We start from the raw sequence: 22185 nt of genomic DNA on the forward strand, positions 1-22185 counted from the left end.
ACCTTCCCTCTGGGAATTCATGGTTTCATTGTAGCTGCGCAGCCTGTTTCATGTGTGCCCTTATTTCCTTGCAGGGCCTACCTGCACCATGGAAATGGCACTAAAATAATTCCAGTTGAACTCCTAGGCCTGGCCTGTGCCAGTCCTGTTTGCTGGGCAAGGTGAGCTGTGTCCACCCAGCATAAGCAGCTCCCTAGTTATTTTAATCCTATTTAGATCTTTTTATTCTGTCCACGTTTAGGGCAGCCTCCTGATTTCTCCCTCCCCTGAGGCTCCTCAGAACCGTCACCCTTTGTTCAAAGGCTGCGTTCCTTCTGGCATGCAGTTCGTGGGAAATCACGTAAACCATAAAAAATAGCATTATACTGAGTTCCTGTGAGACAGCAACATCTGCCAGCAGTAGTACCAGCATGGGAGTGAAGGAGAACCGTTTTCAAGTATGAGGCTAGTACAAAGGACAAGCACCCGCGACACTTTGTACAGTTTGTTCCACAGGCTTAAAATATCAGCGCAATCCCCATAACTTAAGCTCTTTACAAGAACATGGATTGCAGTTTTTGGCATCCAGCAACTGCATTTTTAGGGAGCTTATTAGCATTGCTGTGCCCACTGGGGGTAATGGCATAGTGCTCTGAAATGTTTCCAAACTTTACTATTCTGAACCTTTTCTTAAAACATCCCTTTAAAACAAGCCTTTTAAGTTCTCTTTGTTAAAAAAAAAAACAAAAAACAAAAGTAAAACACCAGAATGCCTGGCCTGGAAGTGAAATGTCCTCATTATCCATAAAAAGATATAACACACCCAGGGCAATTCTTCCGGTCTTTCCCATTGCTTTGGCTGCTCAGAAGGAAAGGAAGTCTGATCACTGTCTTCTTTCTACTCTCTCCTTTCCCTGGAAATATCCAGCTGCAGTGCCAAGGAGCACCACTTCCAGAGCTGCTAGCAGGGAAAAACAGGTTCATGTACTTGCAGATGAGCTTGATCCTGCGGTGTGCTCCCCTGCTTCATTGCTGCCTTCCCCGGCAGCAATTGCCTGATATCGATGTACGTCACTGCCTTAAAACAGAGAGACGTGCTGTAACGCAGCTTCGGATGCTAGGACCCTCCAGACTCTGATATCCCACTGAAACTAATCCTGCTGCCGTCCCCCAAACTCCACCATACCCCATGAAACGGGAGGGAGAATACGTGCCAGTTTTAGAAGGGGGTCACAGCTATTTGAAGACGTTGGACGGCAAGAAATTGCGCACAAGAAATGTGCCACTGGTACATGATCCCTAAAAATGTTGATGTGTAAGAGGAAGAGACTCTTTATTTGGTTCACGTTCCCTCATCTCAGGTTTGTTTTCAGTTATGTTAATATGGCATATCTGTATAATGTCAGGAGCTGACTAGTATCTATTCAGAAATCATTTGCATAATAATTCCTTTGGGGAATATAGGACGTACAATGTTTACCACAGTCTTGAAAGCAGTGCAAACAGGAACAGCCACTCAAAGCGGAAGAGAGATGCTAATTAAATATTGGAGATTTGGAAAGACTAGAGAGATGGAAGAAATCCAACCACCTAAGGACAGGGGAATACAGACTCCCTTCTTTAGCTTATTTTATCACAAAACCCAGTCACAATGGATAGGGAAAAAAAAGGAAACTGAGTCTTGGAAACCATATTTGATACACCTTTTGAAAAAATATTCTTGCTAGAGGAAAACCTGGAGGCAAGTTGGACGAGTCAGGAAAGAAAGAGTGAGGCTAAGAGACACAATGGTTGTCTGGGAAAGTTGTCCTGAGCAACTCTGAGGAACAACTATTTTAAACAAGGAACAAGAAAAATGTAAATTTGCAAGACTCTCCATGGCAAACGAGCCCTGCATCCTGAAGGATGAAAAGGAAAGCTATCCTGGGCATCCAGGATCTTCATGTTAAAGGAGAAACAGGAAAAATGTGAGTTCACATAATTCTCCAGGGCAATCCATCCCTGCACCGTGGGGGTGAATGCCAGCTTTGCGGTTCATCTTGGAAAAGGTGATGAGCAGCACAGAACAGTTCTCCAGTACTTTAATCTCGTAGTTAAATTCACCCTCCACCTGACTGACCAGCACCAACCTGACTTACAAACGCTGACCCAGCTGTTGGGAATGGAGTTAAGTTTTGGGTAGTGGCTGAAGATGCCTTTTATATTTTCAGAGCTCTGTTCTCTGTTGGGGTAAAAACGTTTTAACCTTTGTCTTGATAGACTGCACCAGTGTGCCCATCTCCTGTAAGGAGTTAGGTGCTTCTCAGGACTTGGGTGGAGGTTTCTGCCAAGCATCTAGGGCCTGGTTAGGAGCTCTTTGGGTTGGATGGTGCAGCAATGGAGAGAAGTCTCCTTCGGCAAGCAGCAAATAGACGTGAAGAATATTCACACATTGCAACAGCATAGAAGTGCATTAGGATTAACCGAATTTGAACAGAAATATGATTTTAATTTCCTGTGCATGCATTAGTCCAAGTTTGCCAGGTGACTCAAAGACTGGAGTAACATTTACCCTGGACTGCAGAGCAGGACATTTCCCAACCTTCAAGAGCCATCCTAGTCTGACTGCCAGCTGTATCTTTACCCTCATTTTTCCTGGGCTTCCTTCCAGCCCTTTTACAGTCCTCCCCAGCGTAGTTTGACCCTTTCCATCACTCTGCTCCTTGCGGAAATAGAGCCTCAGTGCCCTTATTGCCTTGTGCATTGTCTTCCCTTCAATCCCTTTATAAAATCCCACTGCCAAGTACCCGAATGTCTTTTCTGTTTCCCTATATTGCTTTCTGTTCCTTGCCAGCAATTCTGACCTTAGTTTTGTTGACTAGTCCAACTTAGAAAGGCGGCTCTTTGAAGAATCCTTATCAGAGCACTGTATGCCTGTATAGCAACTAGAAGTGAGGCTCAAGTTTTAATGCATTTAACTGCTTCACAACATTTCTCTCTGTTCCTCAAGTAACTGCTTTGACCTAGGTAAGATTCCTAACAGAGTAATGTCTAATTCCAAAGAAATACTTGTGTTGGGACTTGCCCCTCTGTGATTTTCTCAGAGCATTTGAACTCTAAAGTACTCAGAGGAAATACTGCACCTTTTGAAACCTGGTGTGGTAAGGCTGCTTCTGGAAGGTCTTGAACAGTGATTTTTGCATTATTGTGGACACTTTGCCTTGAAAATGCAAAAGCTTCTTCACATGAAAAAGATTAGAGTCAGGGAGTTTTAAATTTAGGTTTAAGCATTTACAGCTGAAAAGTCCCAACAGGGAAAACATTATTCTCTAAACTCCCAAACAAAAAATATACCTCTTTATCCATCAGTGATTTAAAAAAGGAAAAACTCCCAAAGCATTTGAATGGATGTCCAGTCTTTCTTTTCTAGCAAAATTCAGGTTATAGTGTCTGAAAGCTTTAGAGGCCGAGAAGGCTCAGTTCCTTTGTGCGTGTCTAATTCCTGTTGCTTTCTGTCTCTCCCTGTGACTATGATGTCTTTGGTCTCGGAGGCAGAAGGACAAATGACTCCCTCTGACTTTGACATCCAGGTGGCTTCGTTAGTCAGGTAGTAGGAAGTACGGTGACAGCTCATGTTCCTCTCCTGGAGCCTTAGTTTATCTGCTCTGTCACACACTGCACTTTTTGCGTTGCCTCTTGAAATCCCCCCTTTGGCGGCATGATGCCGGGAAGCGACGAAGCTGTCAGGGTGAATGTGTGTCTCAGCAACTGTGCCACGCTCCAGCTCGTTTTTCTTCAAGTCTCCTAAAGTTCTCCTGACAGGGAGCTGATGGCCCTTGTGCCCTCAGCCTTTCCTGCATTTTTTTGCACTTGTTTTTGTTTTCCGTCCTCGTTATCAGAAAATGGGGAACTTGCTCGGCTTCAGGAGTTGCCATTCTCCTTGAAAATAGGAGCTTCAAAAACTTCAGGTTGTTTTTGCAGATTTGAGGGTTGAGTGTGGGAGGCAACAAGGGCCTCAGGGAACTTTAAGTTTCAGGAATGACTGTCAAGTCCTACCTCTTGGCAACATTGAAGTATTTGATCATGTAACATGAGCTTGTTTGGCTTTTTATTTTCAGCTCCTGAAGTGCTGGCCCAGAAACCCTACAGCAAAGCCGTGGACTGCTGGTCCATTGGGGTTATTGCATACATCCTGTAAGTATCTGTTGATTTTCGAATCATAGACAGCTTTGGCACCTGCAACACCCTCTCTCACCATTTGGCTACCTGCTTGCTCTGATCCGAGAAAGTTGCTCTCTGACACTTGTGACTCAGGATAGAGTGAATCCTGGAGGCCTCCCAGGCATGACCAGGCTGAAACCTGGGCAGAAGCAGCGGGAAATGAACCAGGACCCTTCAAGACAACATGAAACCCTGCTCCCGCGTGCACTGCATGGCGTACAATAGCATGGGCCTGTTCAGGTTGTGACATTAGTGAAGCTATTACCTCCCCTGCTCCAGTTAGTTGTGATCAGAAGTGAGTGTGGCCATCTCCACGCAGCATGGTGTCGTGCCTGCGGGCATAAAAGTGGGTTGTAAAGTGCCACGTCTCTGGAGGAGAAGTAACGCTCTGCACTAGTGAGCTATGATAATGCATTTTCAGAGATTACCTTTTTTTATGATGTGCTCAGCCAAGACTGCACACTGTGTGGTTAATGGGAAATGTTACTTACTATCATTCCACTATTCCTTATCACTATTACTTATTATTACTTACTATTTTCACCCTGTGTGTACGTATGTGTGAGAATGCTTTTGTTCAAGGAATAGATTTAGCAGTCCTTCGACCACTCTTCTCTGCTCGCAGAAACATTACAAGTAGGCTCAGGTTTTACTTTTATTTGGTTCACCTGTTACAGGTGATGCATCTGCTTCTGTCCATTCCTAATAGCAAAGGGAAAGGGAGAGATGGAAAAAGATCCCTCTGGTTATGTCAGCCTTTGTCAATGCATTTGGCACATAGGAACACTTATCTCGTAGAGGTGATTAAGTATTTCCACCTACACTTGTTTTTTCCCTCAAAGCAAATAATTTTAAACTAAATGGAAATTTTTGTGTTGCTGAAATCAGATTTTAAATCTGATTTTCAAGCCCCTCCAGATGAAATATTTTCAGGTTTTGATGATTTTTAAAAGCCAAAAAAGGGAAAGATTTTGTGAGCAGTGAATAATTTCTACTAAAACATAGTGCAAAATATTGAAATTTTTACACAAAATGAGGAGTCTTTTTCTTAGACACTTCCAACCCCTTCACCTGTCAGGTCCCATAGGAAAGGGTGAGCTGATTTCTGCACTCAGTTCTGTTGCTTTACCATTAAGCCATTATTTGTGGCTGAGAGTTGCTCCTCTGAAAGGGCAAATGCTTGAGGGAGTAAGGATTAGTTACCTGAGGAGGGCTACAGGACTAGGATCCTTTTGCATTTTCCAAAGTGGTGGATAGATCTCAGAACCCATGAATACAGTTGTTTATGGAGATTTAGCGCCTGTTGTCATTCAATACTTACGACACTCTTCTTCATAACGTTTTAGTAGGCTCATGGGATAATTCAGGTTACGAGGGACCTCAGGAGGTCTCTAGTCCAGTCTCCTGCTCAAAGCAGGGTCAGTAGTGAGATCAGACCAGGTTGTTCAGGGCTTTATCCAGCTGAGTCTTGAAAATCTCAAGGACGGAGCCTGCCCGGCCTCGGTGGACAGCCTGTTCCACTGCTTGATTGGCCTCAAGGGAAAGCTTTCTCCTTCTAGCCATACTGAAACTCTTGTTTCACCTTATGCCCATTTTTGCTTGTCCTCCTGCCATACACTGCTGCAAAGAGCCTGCTTCTGTCTTCTCAGTAACCTCCTCATAGGTAGGGCTGCTTTTAGGTGCCCCCCAAACCATCCCTTCTCCAGGCTAAACAATCTGTGTTCCCCCAGGGTGCTAACACTGGACTCTCTGTGTGAATATCTTGCGTATGAAATGGTTCATCTAAATCTAACTTGTCTCCATGAAATGGGGCAGCAGGTGTTTTAGATCTGGGCACACCTTCAGTGGTTGAGCCGTGGCAGTGGATGAGCCATCTTCTGTCGCAGCGACAACACTCGGAAGGACTGGAGACGTGTCCAGAGCACTGCGGTTGCAGTGCTGTCCAGAGGAGAATACCTGTAACATCTCTGGGCACCATCAACTGAATCCAGGTCCGTGTGCATGAGCACATGAGATCACTGCTAATGTTTGGGTTAAGAAGGAAATACAGGACTTGTTATGTGTGAACCTGTGGGAAGACTCCCTCCAGCTGAGGGGGCCTATCTTCATGGGATGGTGCGTGGTCAGGGCTCAGGTCCCTGAGTGCCTGCATGTCATTCAAATAGTAAATGCATAGGTTGCATCTGCGCAGCGTAGGGGACTTTGAAGCAAGTGCTATTCCTACCTCCTATGGGTCTTTGAACCGAGGTCATGCTGTCGCCATAGGCTGGCTCAGCGCGACCACACAGAGCACAACAAGCATCTTCTTTCTGTGCAGGAGAGCAGAGAGCGGCTGTATAGCTGTTAACTGCCACAGAGACAAATGTCTTTTCATGCCAACACTACCAGTGCTTTCCTTTTTTTCCCCCCCCTTTTTATACAACTGTCAGAGTTATACAGGACTGCAGGAAAAAGCAGCTCCAGTGGGCCACAGCATTAAAGCATTCCTACTCTGGTCCTTTTCTCCCTGTGCAAACATTTCATGGCTTGTCAGCATGAATAACTTTTTGACAGTGTAGTGGAACTGGTTTTGCCAGGACACATCTAACTGCTGTATTATTCACTCTGTACAGTGTTCATTCGTTACATTTTCATTTAGTCTTGAGCATAAATTTTATGGTTTGTTTTTCCTACTGCTATGCAAAATAACTTTTTTATATTAAAATAGTATGGGAAGGCTCTATTTATTTGCATGTATGTTTGTTTATTTAAAACAAAGCCCTGCCTAAAAACTCAGCTTTATGACTGGCTTTGCCATTCTGCATGAATATTTGAAAACTTCTTGAGTAAAAAAACATAGCAGGGGAATGGATTTATCTCAGAGCAATCATCGACAGCAGGATGCAAAAAACTTTTACGTAACAAAGCAAAAATCAACAGCGGATACTGGCTTTGTGGCAAATCCCGGCGGGACATGCTAAAGCAGCGAGGAGGAGAGCAGACATGCCGAAATATCTTGCAGGCGGCTTCACCCATCACTCCCTAATGCTCCTTTACATGGACATGGTGTGCGCTGACCCATACTTGCCATCTCACACAAGCAGACCTGAGCATGAAGGCCCATGCATTTTCTTGGCGTTTTTGATCTTATATTTGCCAGCCGTGGAAGGATGGTCAGGTACAGTGTTTTACGTTGCTTTCTTAGTGCTTTGCTGAGCAGGGCACTAATTGCAGTACTTCAGTCCAGCTCAGTGTCACTGCCAGCTTTAGAGAGCAAGATGGAAGAGAATCCAGGTGCAAGATAGCAGTATGCTGTGTTGCCTCCGGTTTTGGTTTATTTTCATATATTCACCAGGAAAATGTACTTGTGTCCACCTGGCTGCCCAGAGGAGAGGTGAACTGCTTCCTGCTTCCCCAGAGATAAACTTGGCTCTCCTTTCCTCCAAGTTTTCAGTCCTATTCAACTCATGCACCAAAGGTCTTTTTTTGCTGGCAGACCTGTTATTATTTCATTTATTGCTTTTATGTGTGTTGCTGAGGAATATAGGGGAGTTCTTAATAACAGTGAGACAGTGCTAAGCAGTATGCCCTTTGTCACCTGGTTAATGAACATCTTTGAAAGGTGACCTTTGAAAGGTCAGTCTTGTCTGTAATCCCTTCCCTCTTCGCAAGAGTGAGGCTACTCTTTCTGTCAGGTTCAGTTCAGTGCTCTGTTTTCCAAATCGGCTTGTTCTGGGCTTGTCAAGCAAGAAGTACACACACTTGTCAAATCTCAATTCTCCATTTGCTGTATGGGGAATTCCCAGCCCTGAGGGCTTAAATCAGTTTAATAAGAATGAGTTCCTATACTTTCTTGCTCACAGGACGAGGAAACCTTTTTAGGGTTTCTGTGCTTCATGTAATAAGGACCTGATTTGTATTGTGTACAGTCAAAATGAATGGTAAAAATGCTCTACCTTAGGAGCGTGATAATGTGTTTGCCAGACTGTTATTCAGGCTGCTTGGGTGGGATTCAGTTTGAGATCAAACCGCCTACTTGAACATTTCTGTGTGTGAGCTATATGTTTCAGCCCCTGTTACAGCTGATGGCAAGCCAGGACTCACTTTGGTCACCAGTACGTCGGTGCTTAATGCTGTTTTAGTCACCCTACAGTCTCCCGCGGGTCTCGATCTGCTGTTCCAGGACTGCACTGCCAGCTGGTCTGGGGGTCTCCTGTGCTCTAGAGCTGCTCAAATGTCACTGGACTCTACATGGGGGCAGCTGAACCCAGCGCTAAGTCAACACAGGCAGTGATGTCTAGAGAGTTATTCACGTCACCAGGATGTGCAGTTCAGTTGCCTAAACATACGCATTTAGTACCACGCCAGGGTGTCCAGGCCATCCACATGGAGCTGGCAGGTATAATAGAAGACCTGCAGAGACCTTCCTTCTGGAGTGGCAGATGGAGGCCAAGTAGGATACCTTGGACTATGTCAAATAGCACTAGATGCCTGTGCTTAGGCAATTGGATCATACTCTGATCTGTATTCAGACCTGTACCTTTACCTGTACCTGTACAGCACAGTTTAGTCTGCTTGAGGGGGCATTGTATCACTCTCTAGTCTCTGCTGACTGTGCTGATTACATCTCTGGTGACTGAAATGGGAGTTTAGACACCCAGCTCACCTGCAGATGCCTTAAGTGTCCTAATCTCGAACTGAATCTCACCTTTGTTCTCGGGAGTAGCCAGAAACTCAAAGTGGATGCCAGGGGTGTAGTAACGATAGAGAGGAAGAAGGGGTCCTTTCTTAAGCTAGAAAAAAATAGCCCTGCTGGGGTTTCTGAGACCACCACGATGGGCACAATGTTAATGTCTAGATTAGCGTCTCTGCAGTGCAGCATCGTTAGAGGCATCAGAGCTGGCACGTCCACCTGGCACTGAGATATGAGAAGCACGAGCAGCATAGCCCCGTAGTGCAGGCTGGGTACGTAAGCCTGCCTTGAGCATGAGTTATTAACTCCAGTACATCACCATGCTGGTCTGGGTATATCTCTTCCAACCCCGTGCCTGGAGCTACTCGCCAGAACCAGATTGGGAGATATTGGTGTTTAGGGCAATCTGAGCACATCATCCTGCCTTACCTCCCCCGTGACTCCTTACGGCCACTCTTAACAGACCATTGCTGTTGCATTTAAGAAGATGGAAACTCGAGGGAATCCAACACAGAAGCCAGGCATATATTAAAGACATTTCAAGCTATTATTGTCATAAGTGGCTTAAGTGCCTCCAGACAAGCTCAGTCTCACATGAGAGTCTTCAGCTTACAGCACTGAAAGAACAAACTGTTCCTGGGGCACTGACACTCTTGACAAATATTTGTCTCTGTAATATGCAAGGTGAGGATGTCTCAGAGAAGAATACCTTTGTTTCGGTGCCAGTCTCTAATACTTCCTGTTAATGACATCCAGATTGCAGAGGCTGCACCAGTGGAGTTTTTATCAAAAACTCATTTTGCATGAAAAGTCATTATCCACAAGAACTAATTTTAGCAGCTTGAAATTTCCTGTTATTCCAGTTGCACTATTTCTCGATATGGAACAGCCTCATTGTTGAGCTCAGCTTTCTACTGATGATGAAGTAGTTTTGATGTGTGTTCAGTTTAAAAGCCTATAAAACATAAGAAGAGCAAGCAACCTCACTGGATTCCCAGCAGATGGATTTTGGAGCTGCCTGGGTCACATGGGGGGTTACTAACGCCTGGGGAACTAAAATTCTGATCCTATGCATACCTGATGTAGAGAAGATTAAGTTAATAGATGCGAAAAATAGAAAAAAATCACGTTCCAACACTGGAAAAGAGCCTGGGGCCAGAGTATGCTCTGTTTCAGCCCCTGATTATTTATATTCAACACATCCTGCCTCTTCTGTTAGCCTGAACACATTTTGCGTTGAGTTTTCTTCTGATTCTTTCATTGATAGAACAGAATTATTGGTTTATTAATATTATTTATAAACAACGAATATCTGAAGATAAATCTTGGACCATACTCTTTCCTGGAGCTCTTTGCTGCTGAGTTGCTGCTTAATTTCAGGTATATGTGTATGAAATCATTTACATGATGTTTGCATGGAAGAATTAACCAAGGACAGTACAAAGCATGCTAATCCAGAAGAAGTTTCCACCATCATCCTGGAGTCATGCACTGGGAAAAGCTTGGCAGGTATTTAGCCCCCCCTCAGCGTGACAAAGGAGTTTAAGAGAGAAAGTGAGAAATAACTTACCTGTTTGGAACTGAAAGGAGAATTAGTGGAGTCAGAATGTAAATGTTGGGATTGCTCAGGATGTCATAGTTAAACACTGGGAAAACAAGCCCTAAATTAGCCCTTCACATTGCTTGCTTCTTAATTTATTCTTTATTCCCCATGCTAATGTGCCCTTGAGGGCTCTGCAGTTTTGTGAGGGCACCAGTGTCAGACAGTATGAGGGTCTGTTTCCAAAATGAGAAAAAACACATATGTTCACCCATATAAATAGCACTTGGATGACTTCCCAAACCATACATCTCTTCCAAGTCTGATCTGACTGTTCAGGTCTTTGAGCACTTACTGATTTTTTTGCTCTAATCTCACTATAAAATTGTTTGTAAAACTTCCCCCAAGACCTCCTGTGTTGCAAGTTGTACACTGACCACATTAATGGGTTATTTAGTCTTTAGTGTCACCTCCCGAAATGTGATGGGGACTTCCATGGGTTTGCTTTCTCTGCTTGGTGAGGAAAAGGAGTTCCTTTAGTTCCCACTGTGCTTTCCTGATGGCTTCTGGAAATGACTTCTGGCAATATCTTTCTTCTGTACCTCCACCTGTGTTCTCCTTATCTGCATCCCATTCTTTTTCAAGGGAAGACTGGGGATAGGAGGTTAAGGGCAGATCTATTGCCGATGTGAAAAGGTAGCTAAATAATTCTGGAAAGCTTTTATTTGGTGACACTGCAAGAAAATGATGACAACTAATAGCTGACTGAAGCTCCCCCAGGACAACGGAAGATTTTTTCACATTGAAGACAGAGTCTATTTTTGTGTTTTTGCATATCTAAAGAAAATCAGCAGAACCTCTGATAGTGAGGTCATTTTCTTCACACAGAAATCTCCCAGCAGATGGAAATGAAGTCAGTGGGATTTTGGTTCTCTAAGAATTAAATAAAAACTTAATATGGACTTTGGAAGTTGGCCGAGTCACTGAAAGTCCAGCAGAATTTCCTCCAACCGTAAATTGCATGTAGAGCTAAATTGCTGGGGCTTTCCCATCCTTTACTGCAAAGCCAGTACAGGTTCTAAGTAATGTTAAAATTTCTGTGCCTTCCCAAACTTTATTTTAAACTAATGGAAAGCAGATAGTCTACATTTTGGCTCGCACACTTTCCCTGTGCCAGAATGCCCTGGTGGTTCCCTTTGCACCTGCCACCTCTCACGTATTTTTGCCGCGGATCCTCAGTGACTTGCCTCCTGGAGTCCCTCCTGCAGCAGATGGGTCCATGCTGCCTGGGGAGGATTCGTGCCGGGTGCTGGCAAGCGCCACCAGCCCTTCTCCACGTTTAGCCCTCGCTCCCCTCAGTTCGCGGGCCTCTTTGCGTGAGATGGAAAGATGTCTCCAGTGCGTGTTGCTGTCCAAGATTGTTAGCAGGGACTAATCACTTCTTAAGCACTGCCGTTTGTCACTCAGGCTGCAGAGAAAGCAGCCTGGGTGTGAAATCCAGGGGTGATGGTGTCAGGGGCTTCACTCACGAAAGAAAGGGTTCATTTCGACATCGCTAATGGGCTCAGCACCTTCTGGAAGAAAGCTCCTGAAAGCTGGATTTGACAGCTCACCAATTCCCAGTTATTCTGCGCCAGCAAGGGAAGAGCAGTGCCCAAAGAGCCTGCTTTCTTTGTTGTGCCCAGCTCCCAGCGGCCCTGGTGTCCTTGTGCATGATGCTGGGTGTCCTTGTGCGTGAGTAGCTCCGGTGCCAGGCTCAGCGAAGCATGCAAACCTGTCAGCTCCCATTCACTCACTTGGAGATCTCCATCAGCTTCCGCCTTGTGCTTCCTCACCACAGATCTACCCATGACACAGGTTCGCTGCGTGTACCATCTGCCAGGCGCAGTTCAGGGGTCGGGTCTGGTTTCTGGGTTTGGGAAGCTACATTGCAGCTACATTTGCTGCATTGCAGCAAGAAGACACGCTGGCTGGGCGCAGCTGGGTGCTGCCACCTCCCTCCGCCGTCTGCAGCCCTGACCACCTCCTTGCCCTGGGCAAGGCATTGCTCGAGAGGGTGAAGGACCATTTGTGGGGAGGAATATAGCAGTGGGAAGTCGAAATACAAGTGTAGCTAACAAGCCATGCAGAGGAGGCAGGGAAGAGCTGGCTGGATGTAGGGAAGAGAGCGAGGGCTCTGGGAGGACTGGGACTCCGGCTGGGGTACGTGTCCCTGCACTGCCCCGTTGCAGGGTTACAGCAGAGGTGAGCTGTCACCCTCCAGCTCTGTGCTGCTCAGCAGCTTGCCTCTACATTTTGCTGCCATGAGCATTTATAAATCATAGCGGCCCTAACTTGTGCTCTTGTACCTTTGCCAAGGTAATTAGTACACTGCACATTTTAAGAGAGTTATTTCTCTCTCCAGAGCTGCCTGACAGGGCCTGTGCATGCACAGTGCCGTCTGGTCGCTGAGCGGAGCAGGAGCATGCTTAACAAGAAGTGCTTTATCTGAGCATTTTGGTTTTCTTTAAGGAAAGTGCTGAGGAAGGCAAGAAATTAATGAAGGGCTGTCAGGCTTCTTACACTGAGCCCACCAAGCCCCCCAGGGAAGAGCAGCAGAAGCGATTGCTCAGCATGTCTTGGGAAGAGACCATCTTCCTCTAGCCTGAACCACCACTGCCGTTGTGACAGTTGCACCGCTGGTGCTGTCAGCTCCGGGCCCTCCAAAACCACCATGAGGTGCCCAAAATCTTGAGCATTATGAAAAAGGAGGAGGAAGGTGAAATTCATTTTGTGTGTGTTCGCCCAAGACTGTGGGACCTAAGGTGTGGTATTTATCACATGAAGGCATGTAACGCAAATGTTCTTCACAGATACCTGCAGAACTAGATCCAGGCTCTAGATCCAGTTTCTGTGTTCAGTTATCAGCATTTTTTCCTCCAGCATCTAGGTGGATAGTGACATTTAAGGTTTTGGTTAGATGTACAAAATTTTAATGGCCGTTTTCATTCTCTACTTTCACCTCTGGGTTTCATCTAGGAATTCCTTCATCAAGCCCTGTAAGTTGACAGCACAAGAGCACCTGTTAAGTAGATATGCAGTCTTGCTTTGGATGTAAACACGTCTGGCATGACGTTATCATCTGCCTTGCTTTTGATAAGGGCAGCCATACAGTGGGACTGCCTGCAACAGAGCTCATCCACTTTGAAAGATAGACAGATTTCTGATTTGGTCAAAATGCAGCGGTTTCATTATAATGCTGCAAGTTTCAGTAGAGTTCTTGTGGGTCAGTATTGATCTGACAGACATCAGTATCTCACTCAGGATTTGAATTATTTATCAAGCACATTGACTCTTCAGAGCTAACAAAACATTGCTTCTTTTACCCTCAAGTGTTGAGTTGGTTCAAATAACCTCCAGGGCAGCAGGCTGGCTTTGGGTTATAAATAACTTGAGTATTTAATTTCTTAGGCTTTTTTTTTTTTTTCCCTCTATTGGTGCTGAAGCATAATGCTTCAGCTAAGTCATCAGTCAGTTTGTAATGGCTGGCTCTTTCCAATTAAATACTTTATTGAAGTTGATTGACTCTGAGTTTAAAAAAACTGTAGGAAAAAGATCATTTCAGTATCAGGGAAGTATGTGAAAGAACAATTTACACCACTGACTAGAGATAAGGGACAAAAATTGGGATATCTCTGTATAGAAATAATAGAGATTAAAACGGCCTGTTTAACCTTGAGCAGGATGGGTTTTTTCAAAAACTTGGACCAGCCTCAGAGGTAAATCTGACATTTTGCAGCAATGGTATTAAAACCTGTAGAAGGGAAGTCTTTTCAGGCACGGACTATTGCATACAGCATCAGCTGGACTTGAGGGGGTCTCTGGTACGTAAGTTTTGTAGCTGCATTCGTTTGATACCATGCTGGCTATAGTTTCCCTTGCCAAGAGCCCGCAGGGCTGGAGGTGCCCTGCACCTGCATGCCGGCAAAGCACATGTCCTGCTGTTGGCAGCACTAGGAGGGGGCACCCTAAATGTTTTCGTTAAAAAGCAGGTGTTCCTCAGCTCTACCTGTGCAAGTAACGTTTGATGTTCTGGTTGTGCTGGGGCTAGGTTTTCTGGGAAGTCGGATTGTAAATACTTAGGACCAGGGCAGGACTCTTGTTAGCCTTAAGCAAGGTAGGCAGTTCGATGGGAGAAACAAAATCACTTCTAGAAGTAAGAGAGAAAGATCCCCCACAGCAGCGGGAGGTCTGTGTGCCCCCTGTGCACCCTCTGCAGCAGAGATGGAGGGACTCTTCCAGACATCCCCCTCCTGGGGCCTCAGGAAGCAGAGACCAGCATGATCTGTAGACGTGTCCTGCTGTCTGAGTGACAGCTCTGCTTGGATCAGCTTCACTGGGGTTTCAGATTCCTCCAGAGAGGCCAGTTTGTCCAGGATGGTGCCGATCTTACAGAAGTGAGTTTACATGTTCCTGAACAAACACCTCTTAGGGTGGCATTTGCCTGCTTGGAAACGTTAATGGGCCAAGTCTTAAACATGAGTTTCTCCTTCTCCTCCCTCCCCCTTTCTCATCTTCTCACTGGAGACAGGTCAGAGTGTCACGTGTCTCTCTTTGTGTTCCTCATTAGGCTCTGTGGATATCCCCCCTTCTATGATGAAAATGACTCCAAACTCTTCGAGCAGATCCTTAAGGCGGAGTATGAGTTTGACTCTCCATATTGGGATGACATCTCCGAGTCTGGTAAGAAGCTGCTGCTAATTTAATTGCAACAGCTGTACATGCATTCGTACCTGTTACAGATTTCCTGTCATGCATGAAAATTGGCCCTCCATCGTATGTGGAACTCCCTTTAACTGAAGATCATTGGGAATGTGCATTTCTCTTAGCTCAAATAGTTATGAGAGGTTGTTTCTGCAGGAGAACAAATTAAGTACCATTTCCTCCAGTCATGCACAAAGCACTAAAATGTAGCTGGACTAGAAGATTAAGATAGCAGAATTCACCTTCAGCCCCAAGAAGACAAAGCAGTTTAATTTTTCCTTCACATCCAGATAAAATGCAGATGTTTTATGTGTCACTAATAATAGAACAAAAACTAGTTCAGCTCGATTACCAAAACTGTGCTGCTGGTCTGAAGTGAGCCTGCAATGCATACGAGAAAGACAAACCCAAGAAATTAATGGCTTCCAAATGAGGGGGAAAGGTTAAACAGCAGGGGGAAAATACTATCAAGTCTCTGAGAAAGGCAGGAATTTTGTCCTGTTGTCGGAGCACAGATGCTGATATAGTGACTGCTAGTGCTGTTTGCGTGGTCTCATCCAGACAGCTACTCATGTGTTCACCCAGTCCCTCCCCAGTCCAGAGCCATTTAACCCATTGTCACCTGGCTTTGCCCAGTCTAATAACTCTAGCAGAGAGACAGACACACTGCCAGGCTGCGTTACATATGCACATGGGCCTAAAGGCATCGGGATGCTACATGGCTCAGGGTCTGCCGGTTTGAACCATGAGCCTCGGTGTCTGTATGCGACTGCAGAGGCACGTTTGGTATTCCACCCTGAACGTGCCACTGACTCGTTCTGTAGCCTTCAACAAGTCGCAAAAGCGTGGTGTCCTTGCTCTATCCAAAAGTGGGGCAATGTCTGCCATTTCACATAGGAGAAGAAATGAATTCAAGGGAAATTTTCTAATGTGAAAATGTCCCTAGAAGTTTTCGGATTCATTAGTACTACCAGTAAAGGCAGGAGAGATGTGAAAAGAACTGCTTTATTTTAAAGTTGACCATATCCTGTAATTCCCTAATAGAACAACATTTCATGCTGCTTACATCTGTGATCCAGATATGCCTGTGATGGACTTAAAAATATGTGTGGTGAGAGTTTTTTTTAAGCCTATTAGGATTTTGAGAGAAAATATGAAGGTCTGTTGGCAGACCCCTTTGCATTTTTTGGGGAATGTCCATCACCTAAAGCAGCACGAAGAATTTCAGGCCATATTTGGCTTTGCTGTGGCCCCTTCAGCTACTCTCTCCTGAATCCACTGGATACACGCCATGCTGTCATCTCCCTCCCCTCCATTCTAACGTTGACCAAAACCACACTACCTCATGCCCAAAGGAGTCCATTTTCCTCTGTTACTTGATTTTTTAAATATGCAGCTTATTCTCCCAACTTCCCATATGTGCAGTTGCTTGAAACGAAGAATGAGAGGCTCTTATTGAAGGCTTTCTCCAAGCCTTTCCCTCTAGTTGTATCAGCATCTCCAGCAGAGACAGTCTGTGTGCTGTATTCAGACAAGGTCGGAGGCACCTGGCTGAGCCAGAGGTGGGACCTGGCAGTCCTGAGCTCTGCTGGCTCTGAATTATTCACCCCACTCCTAAACGTGGCTGCTGGAGTAGAGGTCTTAGGCTATTAGCTACCGTACGAAATAGCTTGGGTTTGGGTTACATCCTTAGTGATAAATGACAAATACCCTAGGACCATTTTCTGGCAGTGTGGCTGAGTGACACTGAACGGCCCGAGTTCATGCTGTTAAAACTCACTTTACCTCCAGAAAAGGGAGATACATGCCTCTCGCTTATGGGAAATGAGCTGTGCTAATTCCCAAAACGTGCCAGGCATTGCGTGGGAAAGAGCTACTTGGTCTTGTTGAGAATTGTAGCTGTACCAGCAACAACTCAACAACAAAACAGGTGATGGCTTTCCAGCACACAGGGACATTCCCTGGCCCTGCTTAGTTTCCTAGAACAGATATACTCTTTGCATTATGTGACCAACCTACAGAGAGTTCTGTCAGTAATTAGGTTGCTGTATGATACAGCTGGGAAACTTAAGTGTTTGTCTGATCATCTTGCAGCAGAGCTGGGCATCAACCATATTGCTTTGAATTATTTTGTCTTTTTGTCTTTTTTTTTTTTTTTTTTTTTTACAGCTAAAGACTTTATTCGGAATTTGATGGAGAAAGACCCTAATAAAAGATATACCTGTGAGCAAGCAGCGCGGCACCCTTGGTAAGCAACTATCGCTGCTCTGTGTAACCCTCACAATGGAGAGCATCATTTATGTTCATGGGTGGAAACAGATTTTCTGCTACATACGCTAGTCTCTACTAAATAACTCTCTGTTCGTATTCTTACAACCCCTATATTTGTCCACCAGACATTCCTGGAAAGACATGATAGTCTTTAATCTCATGTACAAACCTGTTGAGTACCCGTATAAGGATTCAGTGAAATGCTGCATTGCATTGACGTTAGTGCTGCAGTGGGATACACCAAAATTATTGAATGCAGAATCTGGATTTTTGGGCAAAAGCTCAGGTGGGAGTCAGCAGATGTGTGAAAAGTTGGGTATCTACTTGTTTGTAAAAGTCTTCGCCAAGGTAGTATCAGAGCATTTAGGAGCACCCTTGTGAAGTAGGAAGCCCTTGTTTGTGTTTCACACATGATGATGGTCCACTTCTTCACTCCAGGCCCTTCAGGAACTTAACTGATGCTTGCCGTGAGGATGTGGCACTGCTGTTTTCCCTCTCTAGTCAAATGGAAGAGACCCCTCTAGAGAGGGATATGCTGACCTAGGGTCTGAACTGGCTGTGGCAATGCTCTCTCTCTGCAGTGAGAATTTAGATCTCTGTTCAGTGCTTTAAATTAGATGATGCTTTGTAAATGGATGTCTTGACTAACATTGCCCAAAGATTATGTAGTTGAAGCAGGAGAATGGCTTATATACTCTTGACCAGTCCTGAGTGACTGAACATCATCCCACAGTGCTAGCTGCACCCAAAAATGGACTTTGGATATAAGTTTTTTAGGGCATGGCCCATTATATACAAAGCAAGTTATTATTTTTTGAAATTGTGGTTATAATAGTTGCAAAAGAAAGGAGTCAGTGACATGATATTTTCAACCAAGGCACGCATTAGACTGGTTTTTTGCTAACACAATTACCACAAATATCATTCCTTTTTGCAGTTTTAGGGAGGGCTGGCTGAATAAGAGCATTAGTCCATGTATTTCCCAAGGCAGTGAAATTCTTCCTGAGTGTACTTAGCCACTTGTAAAAGCCACTGAACTAGTGTCATAACTAGTTCAATAGCTTGATGGACTGCAAAGCTGTCTTGGTGATGGAATTTGAGTCCAGTGATTAGTGCTGAGTAGTATAATTGAGTGTAAAATGCATGCTTGTAAAAGCACAGGCATAGAAGTTATTAGTGGGTTTCAAGGCAGCCCTACTTTCTACTGGTAGCTGAAGACATGAATTCAGGAGATAGAGGCTACGTCCCTCTGAGGCTGGTGAGCTTTTCCAGCTCATTGCTGCTGCCTCAGTTGACATGGAGTTTGGACATGGTCCTCTACCTTTCCAGCACTAAAAGGGTAGAACTGGGATAGCAATCCTGGTACTCAGCTTAAAATCATGCTAAATTTCAATGTAGAGTAAAACTTACAACTGGTAGCTCTAGAGCAAATATTTCAGTTTGGCTTCAAGGAGTTAATGACCCTCTCTCTGACACTTGCTGGTTTGTCTCATCTCGCTGCTGCTTTCAGTCCTAGAACAGAATGGAAAGTAAAACCTTCCAAAGCTTTTTACAGAGGAAAAATACCATTCCGGCTTACTTGCTGATAACATTTTACCAATATGCAGGCTGATGAATTACCCCTATCATTAATTAACAATTTGGCACTCATGAAGCAATTCAATAAGTTGTAACCACAAAAGCTGTAGAAATACAGTGAAATGGCACTGATTTCTTCATATTGGGAATGATGTACCAGTGCCTGACTGCAGATTGTCAGAGATGCTGTGAGTACAAATTAGACTGAGGATAAGATTGAGGCTCAGCTTTTGCAATTAAAAAAGTTTTAGGAAAGACTTGAGATGTAGAAGACAACACAAATCATCAAGAAAAGCAAGATTCTTGCTTTTCGTCCTTCCTGTACTGACAACGAGAAACATTTTACAGATGGTTATTAGCTAGATCAGTGGCTGGCATCAATACAAGTGAGAGATGGGGAGAAGTCAAGACCTAGGTCTGCCCTTTCTCCAGTATCCCATCAATAAGTGTGTTTCCCATCAATAACTCTGTTGTCTATGTGACAAAAGGAAATTTGGGAAATGAAAGTCGGCTTTTGTGAGAGGAAAAAAATGCATTTTTTAAATGATACTGACCTGAGCCTCAGGAAATTAAACAAGTTACAAAAGTCAATATTAGAAATACAGAATAAACAACGGGAATGCAACTCCCAGCAGAGAACAAGGTGACCATTTGTATAACTGAAAGACAGATTTTCCAAAGCCTTACATCCAAGATACACAATGTGTACACATCCAGCTGTTGGCCCAGCTGCATCTGTGTTGGTTGCTGGAGTGCAACAAAGAAACGTGGCACTTGTAGCACACACAGCTTCTGGGCCCTCCGAAAGGAACAAAATGATAAAAAGTGTTTTCATTCCTTTTTTTTTTTTCTTCGTTGCATGTCATGGCCAGAGGCCAATGGAAACTCATGGGCTGTTCCACGGTTTTTGATATTTTCTACAGAATTCTATCTTCCATTTAAAAACAACCCCCAAAACAGGGCTTCCACCCATTTCTATGGAAGGAGTCTTTCTCCCAGGCTGATTTACCAGGCATCGTTTGTTCACAAGGCTCGTTCACCTCCCTGCTGTGTAAAGCATGGCCTGGGAACAGCCTTAGAGATGTCCCACATGCAGACGACACCACAGTAGAGAGGCTTCAGATATTCACCACGTTTCCACCTCTCTGCAACATCAACTGCAGGCTGCGGCTGGCAGCACAGGCAGTGCGTGCTGGTAAAATAGAGTGGAAGGGCAGTTGTACAGTGAAAGCTAAGCATGGAGGTGTCAGAAGAGCTGGTTTCAGATCAGGCTCCATCCTCACCAGTGTGCTCATGAGTAAATGACTTGATATCTCATTCCCCCTTCCCCTGAAAAACTCCCTGTAACATCAATGTTTCAGTTGTCAGCCTCTCCAGGGAGTGGTGCAGTGATTTTTCTGAGGGTTTGGATCCTACAGTGATAAATGCTGGTAAAATGTCTTTTCAGATAAGCATCAAGGCTACTCACCTGGATATTATCTCTTGTTTCAGACTTAATGCTACGATCTCCTTTTGCCAAGCCACTACTCAAGAAGCATTTTCCTTCCGGATTGCTCATGTCAGGAAATAACGAGGTTTTTACTGCTTTTTGTCTCATTCTAGCCATTATATCTATTGCAGTGGCGTCCTCACCTTCCTTTTGAACAAGGGGAAGAAGTCTTTTTCTGTGGATGAGGAGAGCTCTGTGCTTCCTCTCAATGGCCAGCTCAGTTCTTTCCTCAGCCTGGCTATATTTAAGCTTCTAGCAAGTCCAGGCTTGAGCTCTTCTGTCTTGTGGTTGCGTTCAGTGTTGCAGCAGTCCGAGATAATGGTGCAAGTGTTTAGGCAGTGGAGAGAGGCTACCAAGACTTTTATAATGAGGACATCCCCTATTGCCTTTTCCTATGAGCACTCATGTCCCAGCATGCATCCTCACTGCAAATCCCACCTTCCAGTCTGTCTCCAAAGTGCTGCCTTCTCCCTGTGTGATGAAAAGTGATGAGGTGCATAACCCTACTGGCTTGGCACGAGGAGATGGTCAGAGCAGGCTTCAGGTGGTCCCACAAATGATATGTTCTTGGGGAGCATTTATACTTGAAGTGGCCCTTAATGGCATCTCATAAAAGGTATCTTTTGTCTGCAAGACCAGTAGAAGAACATAAAGGGAGAAGCATCTTTGAGCCATATAGTTCACATGAAGTGAAGTCCTGATTCCACTGAAGTCGATAGGAATTTTACCACTGACTCCTTTGGGAGTTGGAGTTTTGTTCCTTATCTCCACAGCTGAACACAGAGCCTCTACTCAAGTAACTGGTGCTGTACAAATGATAAATAATTAGTATAACAGATGAGATGGCTCCATATAGTGACATTTTCCAGCTTTCCTCCACCCATGAAATCTTTTCCTGGAATGATAGATCTTTGGGATCAGCCACAAACAATTAGGAAGAAATTTATCAAAGCAAGAATATTTACAAATACATTATAATTGGATTGTGGTAAAAATATTTAACTATGCAAGAGACGGCTGGCTGGCCACGAGATTTTGTTCTTTCACTGTAACATTTGCAAATATCAAAGTGATTCCAAAATATACTTCTGATTTTAATTATCAGGTTTTTAATAAAGATTTCCAAACAAGTAAATTGGTAAGACTTGCAGGAACTGGATCTTGCAAGATGTCACATTTGTGCTTGTATGGTTAATAATCTCTTTGAATTTCAGGAAACTACTCAAGAATATCCAGCTATGCACATGACTAAATGTTTGTACAGGATCAGACCCTAAAAAAAGTAAATGCGTCTTTCCAGTGGCCAATTTTTCTGTGCTGTATCTGCTCCCCACATGCCTTCATTTACGTGATTTTTTTTTTATTTATAATCAAATGGCCTTGGCAGGGGAACAGTATGTTAAAATTGGAGTTGGCAGAAAGGGAGGCTAATAACTGCAGTGAAGTATGGTAGCAGAAACAGTACAATATGTAAGAGCTGTTGGTATAGTGATTACACCCCAGCCTGTACAATCTGTACATTTACACAGATTTCTCCAGTTTAACATATAGGTGATTTATGCTTTCCATCAGAAAAGATATTTATTTTATAGCTTATCTTTCACTTAAGCTTGCAGTGTTTATGAAGTGTTGCGAAGGTGTAATGTTCTGTTTGGTTGTTCCATTGTGACTTTTCAAAAATGACATGGAAAACGAAGGTAACAAAAGAGTGGT

General features: G+C 44.3%; 1 protein-coding gene across 2 annotated transcripts in view; it reads left to right on the forward strand.

Moving 5' to 3' along the window:
• CAMK1D (calcium/calmodulin dependent protein kinase ID) overlaps nt 1-22185 on the forward strand; it is a 221184-nt gene that overhangs the window by 181373 nt on the left and 17626 nt on the right. For both annotated transcript variants that reach the window (XM_026119316.2, XM_064503955.1), the window contains exons 6-8: nt 4077-4152; nt 15001-15113; nt 17304-17382. In XM_026119316.2, the coding sequence (XP_025975101.1) occupies nt 4077-4152; nt 15001-15113; nt 17304-17382 (268 nt within the window). The remainder of the gene's footprint in view (nt 1-4076; nt 4153-15000; nt 15114-17303; nt 17383-22185) is intronic.

The sequence above is a fragment of the Dromaius novaehollandiae genome, chromosome 1, assembly GCF_036370855.1.
Source record: "Dromaius novaehollandiae isolate bDroNov1 chromosome 1, bDroNov1.hap1, whole genome shotgun sequence".
Lineage (NCBI taxonomy): Eukaryota > Metazoa > Chordata > Aves > Casuariiformes > Dromaiidae > Dromaius > Dromaius novaehollandiae.